At 39.0% G+C, this 21,287-nt stretch overlaps 1 protein-coding gene across 2 annotated transcripts in view; it reads left to right on the top strand.

Moving 5' to 3' along the window:
• Positions 1 to 21,287, top strand: part of LOC139938032 (uncharacterized) — a 95,360-nt gene that overhangs the window by 37,892 nt on the left and 36,181 nt on the right. For both annotated transcript variants that reach the window (XM_071933387.1, XM_071933388.1), the window contains exon 2: positions 14,440 to 14,551. In XM_071933387.1, the coding sequence (XP_071789488.1) occupies positions 14,440 to 14,551 (112 nt within the window). The remainder of the gene's footprint in view (positions 1 to 14,439; positions 14,552 to 21,287) is intronic.

Raw genomic sequence — 21,287 nt, 5'->3', positions numbered from 1 at the left:
GTAATTAGATTGGATGTAAATTAAAGAAATGACATGAGATTTTAATATATTTTGAATCGTTGTAGAACCCTTCAGATTTTGACTAATATAGTAAGAGACCCACATTAGCAATTGTTAATTGTTTTCCTTTCTTTTTCTCTTTTAAGAACTCATGGATTATTTAATGATTGATTAACAAGGTCATTTTGGTTTCTTCACTCAAGGTCACTTTGATTGGCTTTGAAAAGCTTTCCTTCTTGTTTTCCCCTTTTTTGCAGGGGGGGGGGTGTTCAGTATATTTTTGTGTTTGTTTCTTGAATTAGAACTGAAATTAGGTCCAACTGTTTTTGCTTCTTAGGCATGGAAACTTAATAAAAGCACAGTTGCCAAATCATGTCACAGTCACCCGGCCTAATTATAATCACTGCGTAAGCCATTACATTGCAGACCTCATACTTCACTGAGGCAACGAAGGTTACTGCCTTCATGCCCCCTAGTCATTGCCTTGGTGCCCTTGAAATACTCCTGTAGTAATTCACTTTCCTCATAGGGTGCCCTTTACCAAGGAGAAAATGGCTTGGTGCCCTTGCTCTTCTAAAAACAAACAAATCGTACAGACCTGAAATTGTGTGCATGATTTATCCGACTTTTTGAGCTTTCTTTTTTTGTAAAGCATACATGTAGTTGGCACACCGCAAAGTGCTTTTATTCGCTACCCATTCACTACATGTTAAGCAACATCAGGAAATTGGCTCAGCATGCCATTAGCATCCTTCCAACTCTGTTCATCTGGTAACTTAAGCTTCTGTTGAGAGATATTTCAATTCCCTTTTCCGAAAAAAAAGAAAAAGAAAGAAAAAAAAGTTCCCTGAACTTCCCTTTGCCCTCTTCCTCGCGTAAACACTCCACCATGCATTATAATATTTCCTGATTTGTGTCAGGAAATAGGTGAACATGTACCTGTGCACACATTTAGACGCATACAGGTACTTAGCTTAGTGTACCCTTTCCTGGTGTTTGTACAATGGCATTCTTGGGCAGCTAAGTTATGAATTGCTAACTTGTTTTAAATAATAATTGTAGTGGCTTCTTATTACATGTACATTACATGTAGCACACATATCCGCATTACACAACACATGGGATCAACGGCTCTATGTGACACAGGCGTCACGCCTGGGACTCGAACCTACACTCTGCTGATCAGAAACATCAGAGTTTGAATCTGGTGCTCTTAACCGCTCAGCCATGGCATGCCACATGCTGTTGTCTGATATTGCTTGGTGATCGGGTCATCTTGGGAAAAAGAGAGCGCACAAGGTGCGTGAGTATTAATCGTTCATTTCCTTTTGATTAATCTGGTTGTGAAGCGAAGGACTCTCAGAAAAGTGAACTTAATCACTGTATTATCTATGAAACACCCCTCTGGATAGCAGATAAGGAAGGAAGGTTCAGTTTTAGTTGTAGGAGACAAAACCTAAGAGAATTATTCCATGGATAACCTTTGTCCAATCAGACAGAGAGAGACTGAAAACCCTCTCCTGATACTAGTGCTGTCACTGGAATTTGAAGTGGGGTCCCAGAGGCGGAAGGTGAGGAAAGATACCACTACACCGACCACTGTGAACACCAACCCAAATAGTGGTCGACTCATCTTTGAGTTGTAACGTCACACGTCCATTTAAATTTCTGGTATAAAATGCCACGTCAAGTTGACTGGCAGAATTCAGGGGATTTTTTTTTTGTTTAAAGGCATGGTATTCTTCCTACTGTAGTCTGATTTCCGATTTGTTTTTGCCCTTGGAAAAATCAGAAAAAAAATTGGAAAGTCTTCTAAAGCTTACACCATGTGTATACAGACATGTAGGTCTCCCCCTGTACTCAATAAATATTTTCCTTGTTTCTTCTTCCGAAGACCAAGTATCATGCCTGATTTAGGGTGAGAAGAAACAGTGAGAACAAAAAAACAGGTGCGGCCACCTGACCCCCTACACCAAATATGCGCACTTAGTACGCTATCGCACAATTGAACAGACTGTTCCCCGCCACAAGTGAACTTGCCTCTTGAGAAGTGCTTGACTGTAAGTGTAGTTCATCTTAACTACGCGTAGGTGATCCCTGGAAATGATCATATGCGACCAGACGTCACATGGAAAGGTTTTCTGCTGGAAAGTACATTCAAGAAGAAAGCAATTTGTGCCAGCGTATTTTATTACATTACAAAGTGTGCACAATTATTATCCACACATATCTATGATATTGCAAAAAGTGACGGGAAGCAAAAGTCTACACGAACGATAGGAGATACATGTACAGGGAAATAAATAAAAGAGAAACCGAGAAAATCTGAGTGATCAATTTCATCATACGATTTCATAAAACTACTCTGCACATAGATTAGTTCAGGAGAGCCTTCATTTGGGGCGGAGGGGGGGGGTGTATAGTTTTCAGGGACGATATTCTTCCTACTTTAGTCTGATTTGTGATTTCTTTTGCTTTTGAAAAAAAAAGTGACTCTTGGGGGGGATTAAATAGCCAGAAATCTACATTAAATCCTACACTATATGTGTAGCTGTACGTCAGCCCTTGTACTCAGTGAAATATAACTATTTTAAATACTTCCATGGTCTTACAATGAGGTGCCAACATATCTTAGGCGCAACAGATTTTTTTGTAAAGGTGTTTAAAGGCAGTGGACACTATTGGTAATTACTAAAAATAATTATTGGCATAAAACCTTGTTTGGTAACGAGTAAGCTGGAGAGGTTGATAGTATAACAACACTGTGAGAAACGGCTCCCTCTGAAGTGACGTAGTTTCCTAGAAAGAAGTAATTTTCCACGAATTTGATTTTGAGACCTCAGATTTAGAACTTGAGGCCACGAAATCAACCATCTGAACGCACACAACTTCGTGTGACAAGGGTGTTTTCTTCTTTCATTATTATCTCGCAACTTTGATCACCGATTGTTCTCAAATTTTCACAGGTTAGTTATTTTATGCATATGTTGAGAAACACCAACTGTGAAGGCTAGTCTTTGATAATTACTAGTGTCCACTGCCTTTAAGTATGGTCATATTTTACAGTGAAAACACCAGGAAAAAGTGATAAATGGAAAATAAATTACTGCCAAACCTGTTGTAATTTTTGTTTTCAGTAAATACTGTAGTAACTTACTAGGGAGTATCAGTATGCAATGCTTTTAGCTGAACACCAATTAAAGACAGATTTATAGTGGCTTTAATATTTTTATAATTACCACGTGCGATCCCCTCCATCCCCAACCACTCAAAAAACTTTCACTGAACCCTCTTACAGAACATTGACATTTTGAGCATGTTTTCTATTAGAGTGAAAACCGATTGTACAGGGGAACACCAGTGTGCAATGCTTTTAGCTGAACACCAATTTCAGACCGATCTATAATTGCTTTAATATTTCATAATTAATAACGTACGACCCCCCCCCCCCGTCCCGCATCACTCCCCCAACCCCCCCACAATTTTTCACTGAACCCTTTGATAAAACATCAACTTTTTAAACACGTTTGTATTCGAGTGAATACCGAATTACCTTACAGGGGAACGGCTGTGTGAAATGTTCTTAGCCGACCACCACCCCCATCTCGCCCCAGACAAAACTCTGAATAATTTAACACTGTACGTGGGGGGGGGGGAGGGGAGCAAAAAAAGACAATTGAGATTGCTGAAGAATATCATATCCATCTTAAGGGAATATGAATATTTGATATTACCTTGAGTACTAAACAGCAATTTCATCGCTTACTCTCGGTGTCGCATCCCCCCATTACCTCCCACCCGTCCAGAGGAGGTGAGTTGATCAACTCTGTGAACAGTGATTAAGAGTGACCCTCGGGTTTCAGTCAGTATTAGACAGGTCCCCATCTGCCCAGATGACCACTAGGCTAATGGACAGTTAGAGAGGAGTCACAAACCTTGAACTGTCTGGAAATATTCTTCCTTATACTTTCTCTTCCTCCTCCTTACTGTGCTCAGGGGAGTCGTGATGATGATAGTCCAGAAATTTATTCAGTCAAAGTAATTTGCTTGTCCTAGAGAAAGAGAGAGTTAAAGACACTGGACACTGTTGGCATATGTCAAAGACTAGTCTTCACAGTTGGTGTATCTCAACAAATGCATAAAATAACAAACCTGTGAAAATTTGAGCTCAATCAGTTGTCGAAGTGCGAGATAACAATGAAAGAAAAAACACCCTTGTCACACGAAATTGTGTGCTTTCAGATGCTTGATTTCGAGACCTCAAATTCTAAATCTGAGGTCTCGAAATCAAATTCGTTGAAAATTACTTCTTTCTCAAAAACTACATTACTTCAAAGGAAGTCGTTTCTCACAATGTTTTATACTTTCAATCTCTCCCCATTACTCGTTACAAAGAAAGGTTTTATGCTAATAGTTATTTTGAGTAATTACCAATAGTGTCCACTGCCTTTAAAGAGAGAGAGGGAGAGCTTCATTCTTTGTCTAAGTGTGCAGCCACAATCATGGGTACACCTTCTGAGTAAACTCTTGTATTTGACAAACTCAATTAGTTTTTTATTCACCAAAGACACACTGATTGTTAATTGGTATATTAAAGGCACTTGACATTATTCATTATAACTCAAAATAATTGTTCGCATAAAAACTTTCTTGGTAACAAACAATGGAGAGCTGATTATTGATAGTATAAAACATTGTGAGAAACGGCTCCCTATATTAACCCTTTAGGGTACAGATTGAAAAAAATGGTAAATCAGGTTTTGGAAAAAAAAACTAAAACAAATTCAATAGCACCCCCTGTTGAACATCAGACCAAACGAAAGCTCAACAATCGATAATAATAATAATAATAATAATAATAATAATAATAATAATAATAATAATAATAATAATAATAATAATAATAATAATAATATCGAAGTCCTTTATAGTGCACGTATCTACCAAACAAGGTACTCAAGGCGCTGAGTATAATACAAACTTTCAGAAAGATAGGTAATATTGCAGTGATGAATTTTGAGACCCAATTATTTAGCACCTTATAATGGTTTACAAGGTGCTACGGCGCATACAGCAGCTACAGCCAGGAACACCGGGGCGAACCCCTTCTCTTTTCGAAAAGTGCACTGGGTTCTTTTACATGCATTACACAACACATGGGACCAACAGCTTTACGTCCCATCCGAAGGATGAAGCAATGGTTAAGTGTCTTGCTTAAGGACACAAGTGTCACGGCTGGGGATTCGAACCCACACTCTGCTGATCAGAAACACCAGAGTTTGAATTCGGTGCTCTTAACCGCTCGGCCACGACACTTCCATCTAAACAATCGAATGAGAGCGGTTTATATGGGGGTTGTAGGTTTGAAGTTATGACCGTTTATAAAAGTCCAATTTGATGTGTTTTTTTGTGATCGCTAATGACCACCGCGACCACCTTGTGCACCAAAGGGTTAATAACATGTTATTGCATAAAAAATGAAATAAAAAATAAAAATAAAATCAGTGAGATAACCGTTTCATCAGTGGTTTTTAAAACTGTGCAACTAAATGAACTTTTTTTCTGGAAAAACAAAATTCCAAGCATGTATAATCTGTAACACAACGTATTGCTGTGAAGATTTTGTTCTTTGGGAACTAGGACCAAGCTCTGGTGCTGGCAGCAACAGAGTTTGGGTTCGACACCCGATCATGACACTTGTACCCTTAAGCATGGCACTCAACCATAATTGCTTTGAAGAAGTTGGGAAGGTAGTGAATATTGCTCTACCAGCCAGGCTCCTAGTGGATGATACTCGTACTTGCATCCTTGCAGACTGTGAAGGGGTTAACCCTGTTTTCAGCCACAGGAGTAAGTGGCAAAGGGCCCATGGTCGCAATTGATTATGGTCGATAGCCCAAATCAGTTCAGTGCACCATCACCTTGAAGTGGCTGGCTGGCCATATGATGTTAGGCAATCTCTCACAGAAACAAATTTTAAGGGAGAGGGAAAAAAAAAGGGGAAAAAACACTCCTAATGGCAGCAAAACATTTGTGCTCCCCAAAATCACAAAATCATTTGCTGTACATATATACTTAGCAGGGCCTTAAATGCCATTTATTTGAGATGCTTTAAACAAAAAATAACAAAAAAGGTTCTTTACAAAAGAGGAAAGAAAGAAGGCTACTTGCAAATTGACACTACATCTTTAAAAGATCCAACATTTCAGTTGTACATTTACACAGTACATTAGCGTAATTTCCCACTCTGCCAGGGACGAGAATGCTTGTTGTGCTTTAAGTGCATTTTGTTTTTATTCACTCGCTCGTTAGTTTTGTTTAAACTGTCAAGTTTTTCGAGGGCAGCTGAGATTCACATTTATCTCGCCGTGATCACGCGGGGAAAAAAGGAAAGAAATAGAGAAGAGGAACAGGCGAAAGGTAAATAATGGCACTGCCTGTAAGACATTGGTCATTATCAGTGACGGCAGGGGTCGACGTGTCAGGTGTGCTTGGGTCATTTGCATAAAGGTATGATACATCAGGACACCCGGGGATCTGGAATGAATCCTCATCTTGTCTGATTACACTTTAATTGTAATCTATGGTCTTTATCTCGCGCCGCTTCTTGGATTTCAGGTTTTTTTCTTCAGAATCTTGTCTTCTCATCAGTTCACTGTCTCGGACGATAGGAGACTATTAGGCACTGTTCATCCAGGGTTGAGTTTTTTCTCTGAGACAGCTGAGGCTTTTGTTTTGGAACCTCAACCCCCCAGACGGCGTCCCTGTAAATTGAAGACTTCTGTTTGTTCTTCCATTGTATGGACTTGGAGTTATTGTTTTAGTGGTGACCCAGGTCTTGAACTTCACTCTTGTAGGGACATGGTAGTTTCCCTCTTGTCAGGGGAACTTCTATGAGGAAAAGGTAAATTTGTGTTGGCATCATTAAGAGGGCACCGCAGGAAAAGCACAGGGCACCACTTACACCACTGCAATTGCTGTTGGGTGCCGTGGGTTACTTTGAGACTTTCATGGCTCTGCTTACCGTAAGCACAAAATCGGCGCTTACGGAAGCAGGGAATTCTGTGCTTACGGCAAGCGTATTTCACGGGTTAGCAGCGAATTTGGGCTTCTGCGCGTGCGTACTTTCCTAGGCATTCTACGCTTACTGGGCTAACGCAGAAATTCGGCGCTTGCACGTAAGTGGGGAATCGTGATCGTAAACGCAGAATTCGGCGGTAAGCAGAGCCATGAAATTGGGCCCTGGTGACCACATTGCATTTGTATAAAAAATGCAATTTTTTTTTATAGGCAATGGACACTCTTGGTATTTACTCAAAATAATTATTAGCATAAAACCTTTCTTGGTAACGAGTAATGGGGAGAGGTTGATGGTAAAAAAACATTGTGACAAATGGCTCCCTCTGAAGTAATGTAGTTTTTTGAGAAAGAAGTAATTTTTCACAAATTTGATTTTGAGACCTCAGATTTAGAATTTGAGGTCTCGAAGATGACCAGATTGAGCTCAGATATTCACAGGGATGTTATTTTATGCATATGTTGAGATACAGGCAGGAAGTGAGAAGACTGGTCTTTGACAATTATTGTCAATAATTGTATGCTTTTCTTTAACACAAAAGTGAAGCATTCAATTTGAAAGACCACTGGGACAGTCATCTTTTTTCTTCTTCTTGAGTTGTAAACAGTTCCCCACACTCCAAACTCTTGTTATCTTCTACCACAGAGCATAATCTTTCTCTAAATGTTCCTTTAAAGCAATTACTAATTGAGAGTGTTTTGTGTACAATGGCTGCTGTTTCTGGAAGAGTGGAATACTACCTTGTCTCTTATCTTTCCTTGATTCAGTTGAATAGCCCCCCCCCCCCCTCAAAATTAAAAAAATATCTGAAAGAAGTGACTAAGGGCGAGGAACCATTTTATTTATCCCAAACACCCTTGGGATGTTGAATAATGTACAAGGATCCTTTCTTAACCATAGTCGATCTAGATGTGGAAAGCTGTTATCTTTAACTAGCTAGATGGTGACTGGATCTTGAAACCTATCTCTTGACTCTAGTCAACTCGCAAGTTATGTTACAATTAACAGGTAGTTTAACAGTCACAGTAGGTTTTGTTCAATTTTAATAATTAGTTAATTAGTAAATGCACTAAATAAAAAACAAATAAATTTATGCGCAAACAGTTTGCTTTGTTACTCACTTACACTCATTGGCTAGCTTTGGACTATTGGCTCATCTAGATCATGCATTCAAGTGAGAAACATACAACACAGTCATGATTTAAATAAATGATTATACAAGGTCAATCTAAACTTGCTCTACATGTGCGCTTGTATATGTCATGTAATGAATAGGGTAGATGGCCTTAGCTTATGTCCATATAAAGATCTAGCTTAGAAGTTTATCATGTGAAATCCATATCAGTCTAATGCTTCGGTCAATCTGCTGATTATGAATATTTGATAACCTTTGAAATTCTTTGAAGGTCATTTTTTTTGTTATAAAATAAAACAAATCCCCTTTCTCTTCCAACACCTCTTTTAAAACATCAATGTTTCCCTTTTTCACCCCTTGTCCAGAAACAAAGCAGTACAAGTTTTAAAAACTTTCTTAATGTACCAAGAATAAAAAGTTATAGAATTCATTTGAATAATGTAGCAAGATTGGGATTGAAATTCTGAACCATCATCCCTCTTTGAAAATTGATGTGGTCCATTCTGACCATGGTCAATTCTAACAACTGATCCTCTCAGGGGAGGTATGACTATTGTAATTAATACCACCAATCCAAGCCTATCAAATATGAAACGCCTCTCCCGATTGGCCGGCTGACCATCAGGTGTTTAAGAAGCTGCAAGCCTATTGGTAGGATCCCCGACAGCGTCCTGTTGGGATTGGCGGGGCCCGTCCTTGGTGGTTAATTGGTCGGCCGAGAGCCTATTGGTTGTTCTTTTTTTTCTTTTATTTTTTTGAAGCCTGGTTGCTGCTCCTCATAGCCTATTGGCTCTCTGGCCTTGTGGGCTGAATGCTGATGAATGTCCAGCCAGAGGGTCCGTTGACAGACCTTGGGCATTATGCTGATGAGGTCTTTGCCAATTGGTCAGGCGGCCTTGTGTCTTTCAGCCTGTAGGTGACTAATAAAATAGCCAGACAGAGCAAGGCCGGTCAGTAAAAAAAAGCAAAAAAAGCTGGTCTGGCCGAAGTATCAAGTGGCATATGGAAAAATTAAAGTTACCATACAGTATCTTAATAAATGACATCAATTTATAAAAGCGCCTTTTGCCAAAGGATTCAAAGCTTTGCAAACAGAACAACATAAATCAAACAAATGGGTTTTTAAGAATATATATCAAATGCAAATAGTAGTAAATGCCAAAGTTTACAAATATGGATGATTTTGATTTCAAATTGGACAGCAGCTCTTCATTGTTTACAAACAGTAGGGATACTAACACTTACTTTTAGATCACTCTGTGCATTGTACAACAAAGTTATTTACAAGCTCTGTATTTAAAAAGGGCTCTTCAGTTTGAATATTTCCAATAATTTAACTGTTGAACCTTCTGCCCATTGATGAAAATAAAGGACCACACCCCATCTAGTGAGATTTTGTCCTCTGGCCTTTTCTTAATTTGTTTGCATAAATCTCGAGTTTGCATACTTTTGTTTTTTACTGACTGTATTTTTGGCAATGTGAGGGCGCTTTAAGCTTGTGTTAATTTAAAATAATTGGAAATGCTATAATATATTTTATCTTCAAGTACGCACTAATCCTCCATCAGATTCGCAGAATGGAGTGGTGATAAAAACCTATATTGCAGGGCTAATATCACTACCTGCGTCTTGTGTGTTCTATGGTCACGCGCCAAGTTTGCTTGAAGATAAATACGCTATCACACACGTGCTCGTGGAAATACGGAAAATATAGCGTGTCTGCGTCCCCTATCCAACTCGGCCTTCGGCCTCGTTGGATAGGAACGCAGAAACCCTAAATTTTTCCGTATTCCACTCGCGCTTGTGTGATAACTTATAATAATAAATGTTGGATTATTTGCAACTCGAAACGTTATATATTACATGTCCAGTAGTCAGAATAAGTCTCTTGCTTTGGCACCGGGACCCAAATTTCATAGAGCTGGTTCAGAACAAAAAGCAGCTAAGCAGATCAAAATTATGCTGACCAGAACAAGGATACCAGCCAGACTACCATGTCATAATGACTGCATTTGTGACTGGTATCCCTGTCAAGCAATATATCGGCTAAAGCAGTTCCATAAGCCTTTTTGAGTTATGGCGGACATACAATGTTTTACACGCGCGCCTCAAACGGGGGCAACTCAAAGAAATAGAATATAATACCTAGATCGGTCACGCATACATACGCGCCATAAGCCGCAGTAGTGTTGTAGCATCGTGTCCGCCATATCTCAAAAAGGCTTTTGTAATTGGTACCAGCAACCAATGGACTAATTGCAGTCCCTTACATATTATATGCACATACAAAAAGGAAGAGGGTTTGTGGTTTGTGATTTGCAAGCTCAGATGCTCTGATACTGATCCCGATGGTTTCAACATGGTCATGCAGTGATGGGCCCAGCTGCATTGATTCTAACAGATACGGCCGAATTAGTCACAGTTAATTTGCCAGAAATTATATTGCATTACGAACAATATACCCTCGACATGCTTTCACATAGTATGTATGAGTTGTACACGCAGTGCCCAACTTTGTGTATGTAATTGAAAAATATAATCTGGCATTACGGAACATTGAATGGCGCCTGTGTTTACTCGGATGCTTGCCTGTCTCTTTCATAGAACAATACAAAATAATCAGAGCATCCCTATACTTGTTCTAGATATTATTATAGCTAATATGTGCATATTAATTTTGGTTTTACCCATACATCGATATGTGTTTCAACATATTATAGCCTACTCGGTACTTTCCCCGAGTTCTGTGAAAAAAAAATCCACAGGCATTTTACTTTGGAGGGCTTTGAACCTACGACCTTTGCAATTCAAGAGCAGTGTCTTATCAACTAGACCACCAAGATTGCCCGGTCGCTAGAGGCAGTTTGAATTCTATACTTTTGCCGCGTGTAAAACAAAGTTTTCATAGTTTGTTAAAATTTAATGTAAATACGCAGGTATCAAGGCTTGCCCTTAACAAAATGGTCTAGTAAAAATGTGTGGTCTTTCAAAGATATAGTAAGCACTACTTTTTAACTTGCACTTAAGGCTACTAAAAACTGTGAAACCTTGTCGATATATTGAACCATTAATCTCGCTATTTTATTGTTCCTGTCTCGATATTCCACTGTCTCGATCATTGACCTACTGATTGGGGTCGTTGTCATATGCGAGTGTTCTCTATCACAATGGACTCGAGTGTGGGTTCGAATCCCTGGCTTGACACCCTTGTGTCCTTGAGCAATGTGCTTACAATAAAATTGCTTCAGTTATTAAAGATGCTATGTCAGATTTTTGAACCCAAACATTAAAAAATATATTTTTTTGGTTAGGAACCATGACAAAAATTGTAAACGTTTCTTATAAAACACATGAGAATTGGTCACGTGATATATTGTCGGGATCCCACCGACAAAAACTAATTTTGAGCACTTTATTTCACTGCTACTAATAATTGGCGGACTTTTTCGAGCAATGGCTCAAATGAAAGCTTGTAACTTTCTGGACCCCCATCAAAATACCTAGTGAATTTTAAATCAAATTTTTTGGGTCAAATCAAAAATCTGACATAGCATCTTTAACCAAGGTGTGTAATGGAAACTTGGGAGGGTGGGGGGCGTCATGTAATATGTTGAATAAACCTCTTAGTACTGATAATAGGTAGCTTGAGTTTGTATGCCCCTTAAAAGGTTTGGGTACTTTTTATATGACTCAAAACACAATTTCCACAGATTTCCATACAAATTACACAGTTTGAAGATAATGGTGATGGTAGAAAGCTTCCCATAAAATATTATTTTCTGAGGTGCTGTATTTATTGAGAAATTAGTAAAACAAAATCTTGAAAATTATTTTAGTATGTGCCATGTATTTTCACTTTTTCTTTCCCCTTGAGGCTGAAACTTCTACAGTCTGAGGAGCAGGGGTAATATTATAAATCAACCTTGATCCAACTACTCTGGTATGTGTGCTATGTAAGGATAAAGTATTATTATTCTAAAAATGTTCAGTTATATGGACCAAGACAAATATCCTGACAGCATTTTTCTGCCAATGCAAGCAACATATTTGCAACTTGGCACTTTATCAATATCAGGGTTAGCCCTGCTATTTATTTAGTAATTGGCAAGCAGGACCAGTTACCCATTTTACTAGTTCATTGGTTTGTTCCCAGGTACATATTTCATGTAAAATAGGGATGATGTTCAAAACTGAACTAGCCAGCCAACCAACCAGTGGATTAGCATTTGTTGGCTGGTCCTTGGTCATTTCAAATTGAACTGATGTTGCACTGGTAAAGGTATGCTACATATGTAAACATTTGTAATGGGATGAAATTGGCACAGAGTGCTCTAGCCCTCAAACCTGCTACACATTCCTAATGCATTTGATGACGCCACCCCATAGACAGATTTTATATGCATTGTCCTCACTTTGTCCCCCCCAAAGAAAAAACACCCTTGTCACACGAAGTTGTGTGCGTTTAAAATGGTTAATTTCGAGACCTTCAAATTCTAGATCTAGATCTTGAAATCAAATTTGTGGAAAATTACTTCTTTCTCGAAAACAATGTCACTTCAGAGGGAGCCGTTTCTCACAATGTTTGATTCCATCAACCTCTCCCCATTACTCGTCACCAAGTAAGGTTTTATGCTAATAATTATTTTTAGTAATTACCAATAGTGTCCTCTGTCTTTTAATGTCTTCCCTTTTCTCAACAAAATAGGACATAAAGGACACCTTCCCTGCCCTCTGAATAACGCATCTCATATGGAGACTTGTACTTTGTACATGTACATGTACTCAGTCGACACCTACTAAACCTTATAAAGTTTTGCCTTCTTGACATTCTAACCAATCATCATCAAGGCTTATGGAATTCCTTAACACTCTTAGACTGACAACACCTTCAACCAATCACATCACCACAACCCCAGTAAGCCACGCCCATTCCTCTTCTATGCTCGCATCCAACCAATCAGCTCCTCCGAAGAGGTTGGCATTCCTGAGTGGCAGACCTTCACCACCAATCACCACAAGGATCTATTAAACTGACTTTTATTGCTCCATCTCAATCAACCTTGCTCTGCCACTAATCTTATCACAAGGACTGACCACAGAGAGGGAGATTCCAACCAACTCTGACCAGCATGATTCCTTTCAACCCAAAACCAATGGTCAAGGACTGAACTTCAGCACAGAGCAAAACAACAACATGAAAGAGAGGGCCCCTATGTGGATTTTTGTTTTTGTCCAAGGGCCTGGGGAAGTTGACCTGAGTGTTGAGGTCATGACCCTGAAGCCGAATGCCCCCCCCCCCCCAACACCTGTTCTGAATTGAGAAGATTTGTGGTGTACAATGATACTGGGATGGACTACAATGTGCCCTCCTGGAACAAATGTTGATGAGAGGAGTGAGCATGTGTTAATGAGGAGTGTTTTTTTTTGGTGGCCTACCTGTATGTAATAGAATTAATACAACCTTTATTGTTGTGTGGTCATTGGATTTACAGCCCGGATCATCTCAGGCCAAGTTTAGCGGTGGGCTCTAAATCCAATTTAGTCCAGCAAGGGCCAGTGGTTTAAAAAAAAAAAACACCTAGACCTTCAAGATCCTGCTGTTTCAAATTTTTCTGTTCGAAGTGCCCCTTACCAGAGAAAAACTGCCTTGCCTTTTCTAAAGCCTAGCTAGGCCTTTTTGCTTTTGGCAAAAGTAACATGAATTGCCTGAATTTACTCATAAGTTCTGCTGAAGCCACCATTCACAGAGCTCTATCCTTCATGGATGGTCACTTTAGAGACTCGGTACCGGGCAATCTTGGTGGTCTAGCAGGGCTGTATGCTTCATTTTTAAAAGGGCAGGGGCACCAAGGCATTTTCTTCTTGGTAAAGGTCACCCTATGATGAAATTGCAAATTTCTACTGGAGCATTTCAAGGGCACCAAGGCAATGACCAGGGGACACGGAGGCAATCGCCTTTGTTGCCTCCATGAAGTATATCAGGCCTGGGTCTAGTTGATAAGACACTGCTCTAGAATTGCAAAGGTCGTGGTTTTGAATCCCAGCCGAGTAATATGGCTGTGATTTTTTTCACAGAGCTCAGGAAAGTACTGAATATAACCATGCTCACACACATCGGTGTATATGGGTAAAACCAAAATTAATATTCTTTATCCCAGAGGCAAATTTACATCAAGGTAGATGTTGTTTCTAATAAAGTATTTTTTCTTTCTTAATTTCTCAACAGGTCTGATCACCATCGCCGGCAAGCTCGGTCTGAATCTCTTGGCCCCTCGCAAAAAAATCAACATCCTTTTGATCGGGAACCATTCTGCAGGGAAAAGCTCTTTCATAAACTGGTAAGCTTTGGCCGCATTTAACCTAATGGATTATGTTATTATTGTATTGTTACGGTTGGAGGAAGTAGCACATTTTTAGAGCTATAGTCTAGAGGCCCAGCCCATGGCCAAATCGATAAATTTGTTCAACACCTCCAAGCCCTAATTTCATAGAGCTGCTTAGGCAGATTATTTTGTCTTCAAATTTTAAGGAATAAACAAAAAAGGGAAACTGATTTGGTAAATTTTAATTCAATTTTGGTGCGCACAAAGAAAACAATTACTGGAGCGGGATTTGAAGTGAAGGTCGAAGGTTCAAATCATGTCACTGTAAATTTGTCTTTGTTCGTTCCAAAATGTACCCATTCAGTTTCCTTGTTGCTCAGTACTTGATTTTAAAGGTAAAGAAATGCACAGGCATATTCATAAAATCAGATTTCGAACCCACAACCGTTGCCATTTTAAGGCAGATGTCTTACCACTTGACCACCAAGATTGCTTGGTAGCTACAAGCAGTGCCAATCCTATCCTATCTCAAGCTTCTCAAAACCTACACCAAATGTGCGTACATACATACGTGCGTTCAAGTTTAACGGTCAGCACTTGTAGTCAATGATATTTTTCTACTTTTTTCCCAAGGGCCAGGCCCAAGGACCAAATATAATGCCTGGTTGTTGACATAATTTGTACTTGAAGGGTATCAGATATAATGACATTTTACACCGGTTTAACGTGAGTTTTAGAGACTTGTAGCTTTCCCTCCTCTTTCATGTTAAGGTCTCTATCTATTCATTCATTCAAAGTGATATTTTTTTCCATACTTCATGAAAACAGAGTACAAACAATGTTTTTAAGGAATAACCAATTAACAAAGCTATTTAATGAGGGTGAGAAAAATAAATAAGTAGAGTATGGAGGCATCATCTGGAAGCCCAGGCTTATGTAGGGATGCCCGGGGACAGACAATAAACGGGAACAAGAACGAACGGACTGACAAATGCATCAGATAACTGTAAGGACTGTGTAGCCCCTCTTGAACACTTGTTATGCTGAATCCGCGTTGTATCGAATGGAATTAGAAGTTGTCTGTGAACTGTGAACACATTTTACACTGGTTTAACTTGAGGTTTAGAGACTTGTAACCCCCCCCCCCCTCCACTTTCATGTAAGGACTCTACCTATTGGAATATGAATGCATCAGATAACTGTACGAGACCGTGGAGCCCCTCTTGAACACTCTTGATGCTGAATCCCAGGTGTATCAAATCGAATCGAATCGAAGTTGTCTCAGTCAGTTGTCGAAGTCAGTGAAAATTATTTCATGGCATCACAATAAAATTCCAATAGAAGCGCAACTGTTGTTTATTTTACACTACTTGTCCCTTCGTTCAAAGTTCCTCTTTCGTACGTGTACAGTACATTGCACTCATTGGCCATAATTAATCATTGATAATCACGTCCTTGGATAGAGGTGCAGTTTTAATACTTGTTGTCAATCCCTGTATGACCTGTCAAGGACTTACATTGCCTAATTAGTGGACTTAGCTCTTTTATATTTAGGTATGTGGTTTCATATTCACTAACGTATGGAGACTGAGAACAAAACATAAAAGGGAAATACAAAGGGACTCCATAGGGGAATTCTAAAGACCTGGGCGCTCCACAAGGAAGTTTTAGTACAAAGTCTAAGGGAGGTTCTTAACTACAAGGACAAAGAACAAAAGATGTCTCCACAGGCCTAAGATGCACAAAAATAGAATGTGTGTTTGTTTTAATGCGACATATATATGCGACCTGAGGAAAAAAAAGAAGGTCCATGTCATGTAGGGACTTGAAACGCTATGTGGACTTACACACACGTCCACACAGTGTTATTTAGAGTGTTGAGGAATAGGGTTTTCCTTAAGGTGATCCCCTAGCTGCTGCTTGCCAGGTTGTACCGAAAACCTGAGTGTGATCCCTGGTTGAACGGCAGAAACCTTAGTATGACTTCTGACTGCCCCCCCCCCCCCCCAAGTACAAATATATTGACAAAATAGGAAGAATCTAATAAAGGGTTAGATAGCTCAGTTGGTTGAGTACTGACACATTAATCTGGAGGTTGTTGGTTCAAATCCTGCTGTAGTTAATTATTCTTTGTTCAACCCCAAATCATTAAAAATGTCTCCCTCGTTTAAAACTTGAAAAACCAGTCAAACCAGTGGGAGAACGGAAGTACTTGATTTTTCTGGTCGACGAACATGGGCGTGATGGGTGTGTATGTGAATTAGCCTGACGAAGTTACCATGCTATACCTACAGTGAACTGTAATCAACTTCTATCCTTTGACCTGGTTTGAACTTTGACCTTTGTGGAGCTAAAGCTGAGTTGAAGGAAACTCAACAAGATATTTGAGTAGATGTGAGTATATGGCTCATTAGATCAATATGAGAGAATATCAGAATTGTATTTATCGTGTTATCTTCGTCAGTTGCAACGAAATCAGACTGCTATCAGTTTATCTTTCTAGCCCTGAGGAAGCTTCTTGAAATCTGGAACATTTTGGGAAGATGATATTCACTTATCTACAACTAAAAATGTCATCTTATAAAACATCTCTCAAAATGTTGATCTTATTTTTGGAACTTGCCCTCAACAGTGACTATCATCCCTGTACATTTTATCCAACTTTCTCCAGACCAGCTAAAGCACAAAAACTAGCTCAGCACAACAAAATTATGCTTATACCAAAAAAAGGTTATCGTCCAAACTAACCTGCCACATGAACAGTTTGTGACCGGTATCTTGCTCATTTCTACTTAGCAGAAAATTGTAAAAGCAGTTTATTTTAAACATCAAAGTAACTCAGGACTGAATTAATCATGAATTTATGATGAAAATGTACCAAAAACGTTCTGCATGATTTGTTTTTCAGACAAACGAAAGACAAAAATAACCCCTGGGATTTTTTGCTTTCTGACCTCAGTTTAGGCCTCTTTAGTTTGAATGGCAGATACACAAAATGGCGTCTAGTGCACCCCTCGTTTCACACACACAAAGACATTTTACAACTTGTGGAAAAAGAAAAACACACAAAAGTTTGATTCGGGTCAATGCTTTCTTTGTTCAAGGATTCACAATCCATATTTTGTGATGTACATTTAAAGAAAACCATCAACAGTTAATGGGGTTTAATCATGTTTGAAAAGATTCTGCAAAAATATGCTCACCCCACCAGCGCAACTCTGGATACATGTACTTGACTTTTAAAATCTAGGTCTAGCTTTTGGAGCAGTCTTATAACTCCCCTTGTCTTACTCCTGGCTTAGGAACTGACTTTTTAAACAGCCAACAAATAAAATGCAGAGCTGCCAGCTCTCCCTTATTTCGTGGAAAGTTCCATGAGAATAAATTGTGATTGTGATTTTTGAACCCTGTTATGTTGAATGTAATTCTGAATAACTCCCTGATTGTTGTACAAAATGACCATGATTTTAAGATGCAAATATTTGCAGCCTATGTGATTGAACTGAAATTACCTCGCATACAAACTCCGGTGCTACTGCAAAATTTTATTTGTCTTAAAAACTCCCTAGTGTTGAGATATTCATGCATGCCCCGTTGAACAAAGTTGAACAAAATCTCTCGTTCATTAACAACAACAAAAATCACAAACAAAAATATTTATATTTAAACAAGTTGGTATAAGGTGTTAATTTTATCAAGGGTCACTTCAATAGTTTTTAGATATTAAACAAAGTCTGTCATTCAGTAGAAAAATTATCCTTAAAAATACATAAAAATATATTTTATTTAGTAGTAATAAGTTGGTAACTTCAGCAAGGGTGACTTGAATAGTAATTCTAGCTGTATATCTTAGCTAGATACTGGCTCTTTGATTGTCCATCACCCTGAATGGTAAAGTCTTTGTCTCTGAGGCACAGACCACCAGCAGATCTTGCCAAAAATATACAGTTACAACTTTTGTAGAAGTATAAAGGTCGTTATCCGCATTGATAACCATATTCTAATTGTGCTGCGAGATAGTTTAAAAATATTTGTGGCTTTTCTGCCCCATGAAAAGAAACCTGCAAAGCGGCGTGGTCTGAAAAACAAGCGGCATGGTCTGATTTCCATAGAAGTAGGGTCATTTTCTCTCTTGTGTGGAGATTGGAGTCCAGTCTGGATGAAGGAGAGAATAATTCCTTGAACTGTCGCAGATCTCAGTTCAGGGGCATCCAATCTACAGTCCAAGTAAATACCCCTTTGTCCTCCGAAGGTATTGCAAACACTTTGAGCGGGGGAGAGAGAAACGTGTTATCAAGTTGTTGTATCAAGGCCTGAAGGTCGCGACCTCATGAAGCTTACAGTGGATCGGCAGGTCAGCAGTGGGGCTCGGTATAGCGTGCATTGTGAAGGCAGTTGGGCTCTGAGCAGCGGTGGTGGTGAGGTGATAGTGGTACGAGCTCTCTCCACCGAGCAGGACTCGTTTGTATGGTGGGCTTTTGTGGTCATGCTTCAGTAATGGTCAGAATGTGGCGGGAGCGGTGGGCCATTGCTGTAGGAGTGGGCGACGGTGGCAGAAGCGCTGACACAACTTCTCTATCATTGCATTGTCTGAAAAACTGGATGTCTTTAACAGACCCACACAATCAGCGGCCACAGAAGCGCCTAGAAGTTTTGCAGGACACTAGAATATGCAACGTGTGAAGTTGCTTTCTCATTTTATGAAGATGTTTTTCCCACCTGAACAGCATTGGAGTGGCTATGATCAGCTCATAGAAATCCTCTTTGGGATTTAACTAATCTAAACTCATGAGAAAAAAGAAGAAAAAAAGCAACTGACTTCTTGATATGAACAGTGGATGAATTCTCTCCCAGATCAGAAAAGTAAGTTTGTAGATTTTGTTTTACTTCAATCAGAATTCTAAACAGGTTGTACATGTACATGGCCTGTACAATCGCCCTTTTATACACTGTAGATGCTCATACATGGCTCATGCCATATGTACATGCATATGAACATATTGAAAGGGTCTATTGAAATTTGTTTTTAAACTTCCGAAACATCGCTCAATTCTAGCCTCATATTGGTCAATTTATTTTTGATATAACATGTACACTGTCTTTAGTACATGTAAAGACAAGACAAACAATGCATTTCCGATCAGACTTGTTAAACTGTCCGTTAATTTCTGAAAAAGCGAAACAAATTTTTACTCAGTGAATTTTGGAAACAAGAACCTGTTTGCTCTTTATGAAGCTAATTGGTTCTGTTTTTAGGTCAGGGGAAGAAAAACACGTTCCATTCCAAGATACCTGGAAAACTATGAAGTTGTTTTGACGAAACTCAGTAGGGCCTACGGGTGAATTATGTAGAAAGAGTATTTTTTTTGCAAGCAAGGTTTTATTGGCCAATAAACACTTCATCGGAAGGGTTTTCACTGGCTGGGTAATCCATATTAACCAACCTTATTTAAACAGAACAGGTTTTATGCCTTTTGACAAGGCCAGCAAGTTAACCTTTGGTTGAGAAGGGGATAGTCTTCATAAATGATGGTTATAGAAAGTATTCCAAAAGGGATGTAGTGGTGAATGCGCATCCACAATGGAAAAAGTTGTAGATCCCTTGCAAAAATCTTCTGAAATATTTGCGACTTTGCACCGAGAATTACACCAACAGCGAAATCTTATCATGTAAGTAGAAGTTTGTCATCAGCTCATGTGCAAAAACCATCTTAATGAAATAGTCCTAATCCAACATGAATTTAAAACTTTGTTCATAGTAGGAATACGGGATGGTCAGGTTTGAAGTAGCCCCACAGAGCTTCCAAGTAAAGGGTTGGGTACTTTTTGTTTGACACAAATTACAAACGTCCGCAGATTTACATTGAACTTGCACGGTTTAAAGATAATGATGGTAGAAAGCTTCCCTTATAACTTTAGTGCTGTAGTTTTTGAGAACCCAGTAAAACAATTTCACAAAAATAAATTTTGTCACAGTTAGAAAAAAATGCTTTTGCATGTACAACATATTTACGTGACGATACTTTCCTGAAAACATTGCTTTGTGATTTTCACTTGAAACTTCTACAGGTAAATTACATTACATACATCTTCATTCCTAGTGAGTAGGGATTCATGTCATGGCCAAGAACTTGATCTAAAAAAGGTATCAAAACCTCTGAAATGAAACTGGTGGTTAACGTTTCTCGATTTTCCTAATTTTGCTAATACAATTTAGAGAGATTTTGGGTAGGACCACGTAAATCTGAATCTGAAAAGTGGTTGCTGTTAACAACTCAACATTTCCGGCAGAAAAAAAACGTTCCTGGTTTCAGGAATTTATTTTCGAATTGTGGCTTCAGAATTCAGCATTCTGCGAAAAACCAGCAATTGTGATCGCATTTACACTGAAATTTATGCCGAAGTAACCTGTCTTTTCTACAAGATCTGAATATGGAACACTTGACATATCCTTATTTGCTAATACTGGGCTGGCAAATGTTTGAAGAGGCATTTTCGTTTGGAGTTCTGGTCGAAAAATGTTCTGTGTAAAGTTTATGTTTTCATTATACAGTTTAATTTATCTGTGTGGGCGTAGTTCCTGGTTTCATGAATTAATTTTTGCAACGTGGATTTGTAGTTTTGAATTGCAGATGTGAAGGCTACAAAGGAGTTTGGTAGGTTTTAAATGATTCCCAACTGTTTAAAATTGTGTGGAGGTGTCTATTAAAAGAGCTTTGTTTACTGCAGCCGATTTCACAAAACGCTAGGA

The sequence above is a fragment of the Asterias amurensis genome, chromosome 6 (genome assembly GCF_032118995.1).
Source record: "Asterias amurensis chromosome 6, ASM3211899v1".
In the NCBI taxonomy this organism is placed as follows: Eukaryota; Metazoa; Echinodermata; class Asteroidea; order Forcipulatida; family Asteriidae; genus Asterias; species Asterias amurensis.
The sequence above is the reverse complement of the archived record's forward strand: the minus strand, read 5'-3'. Positions and strand labels throughout refer to the sequence as shown.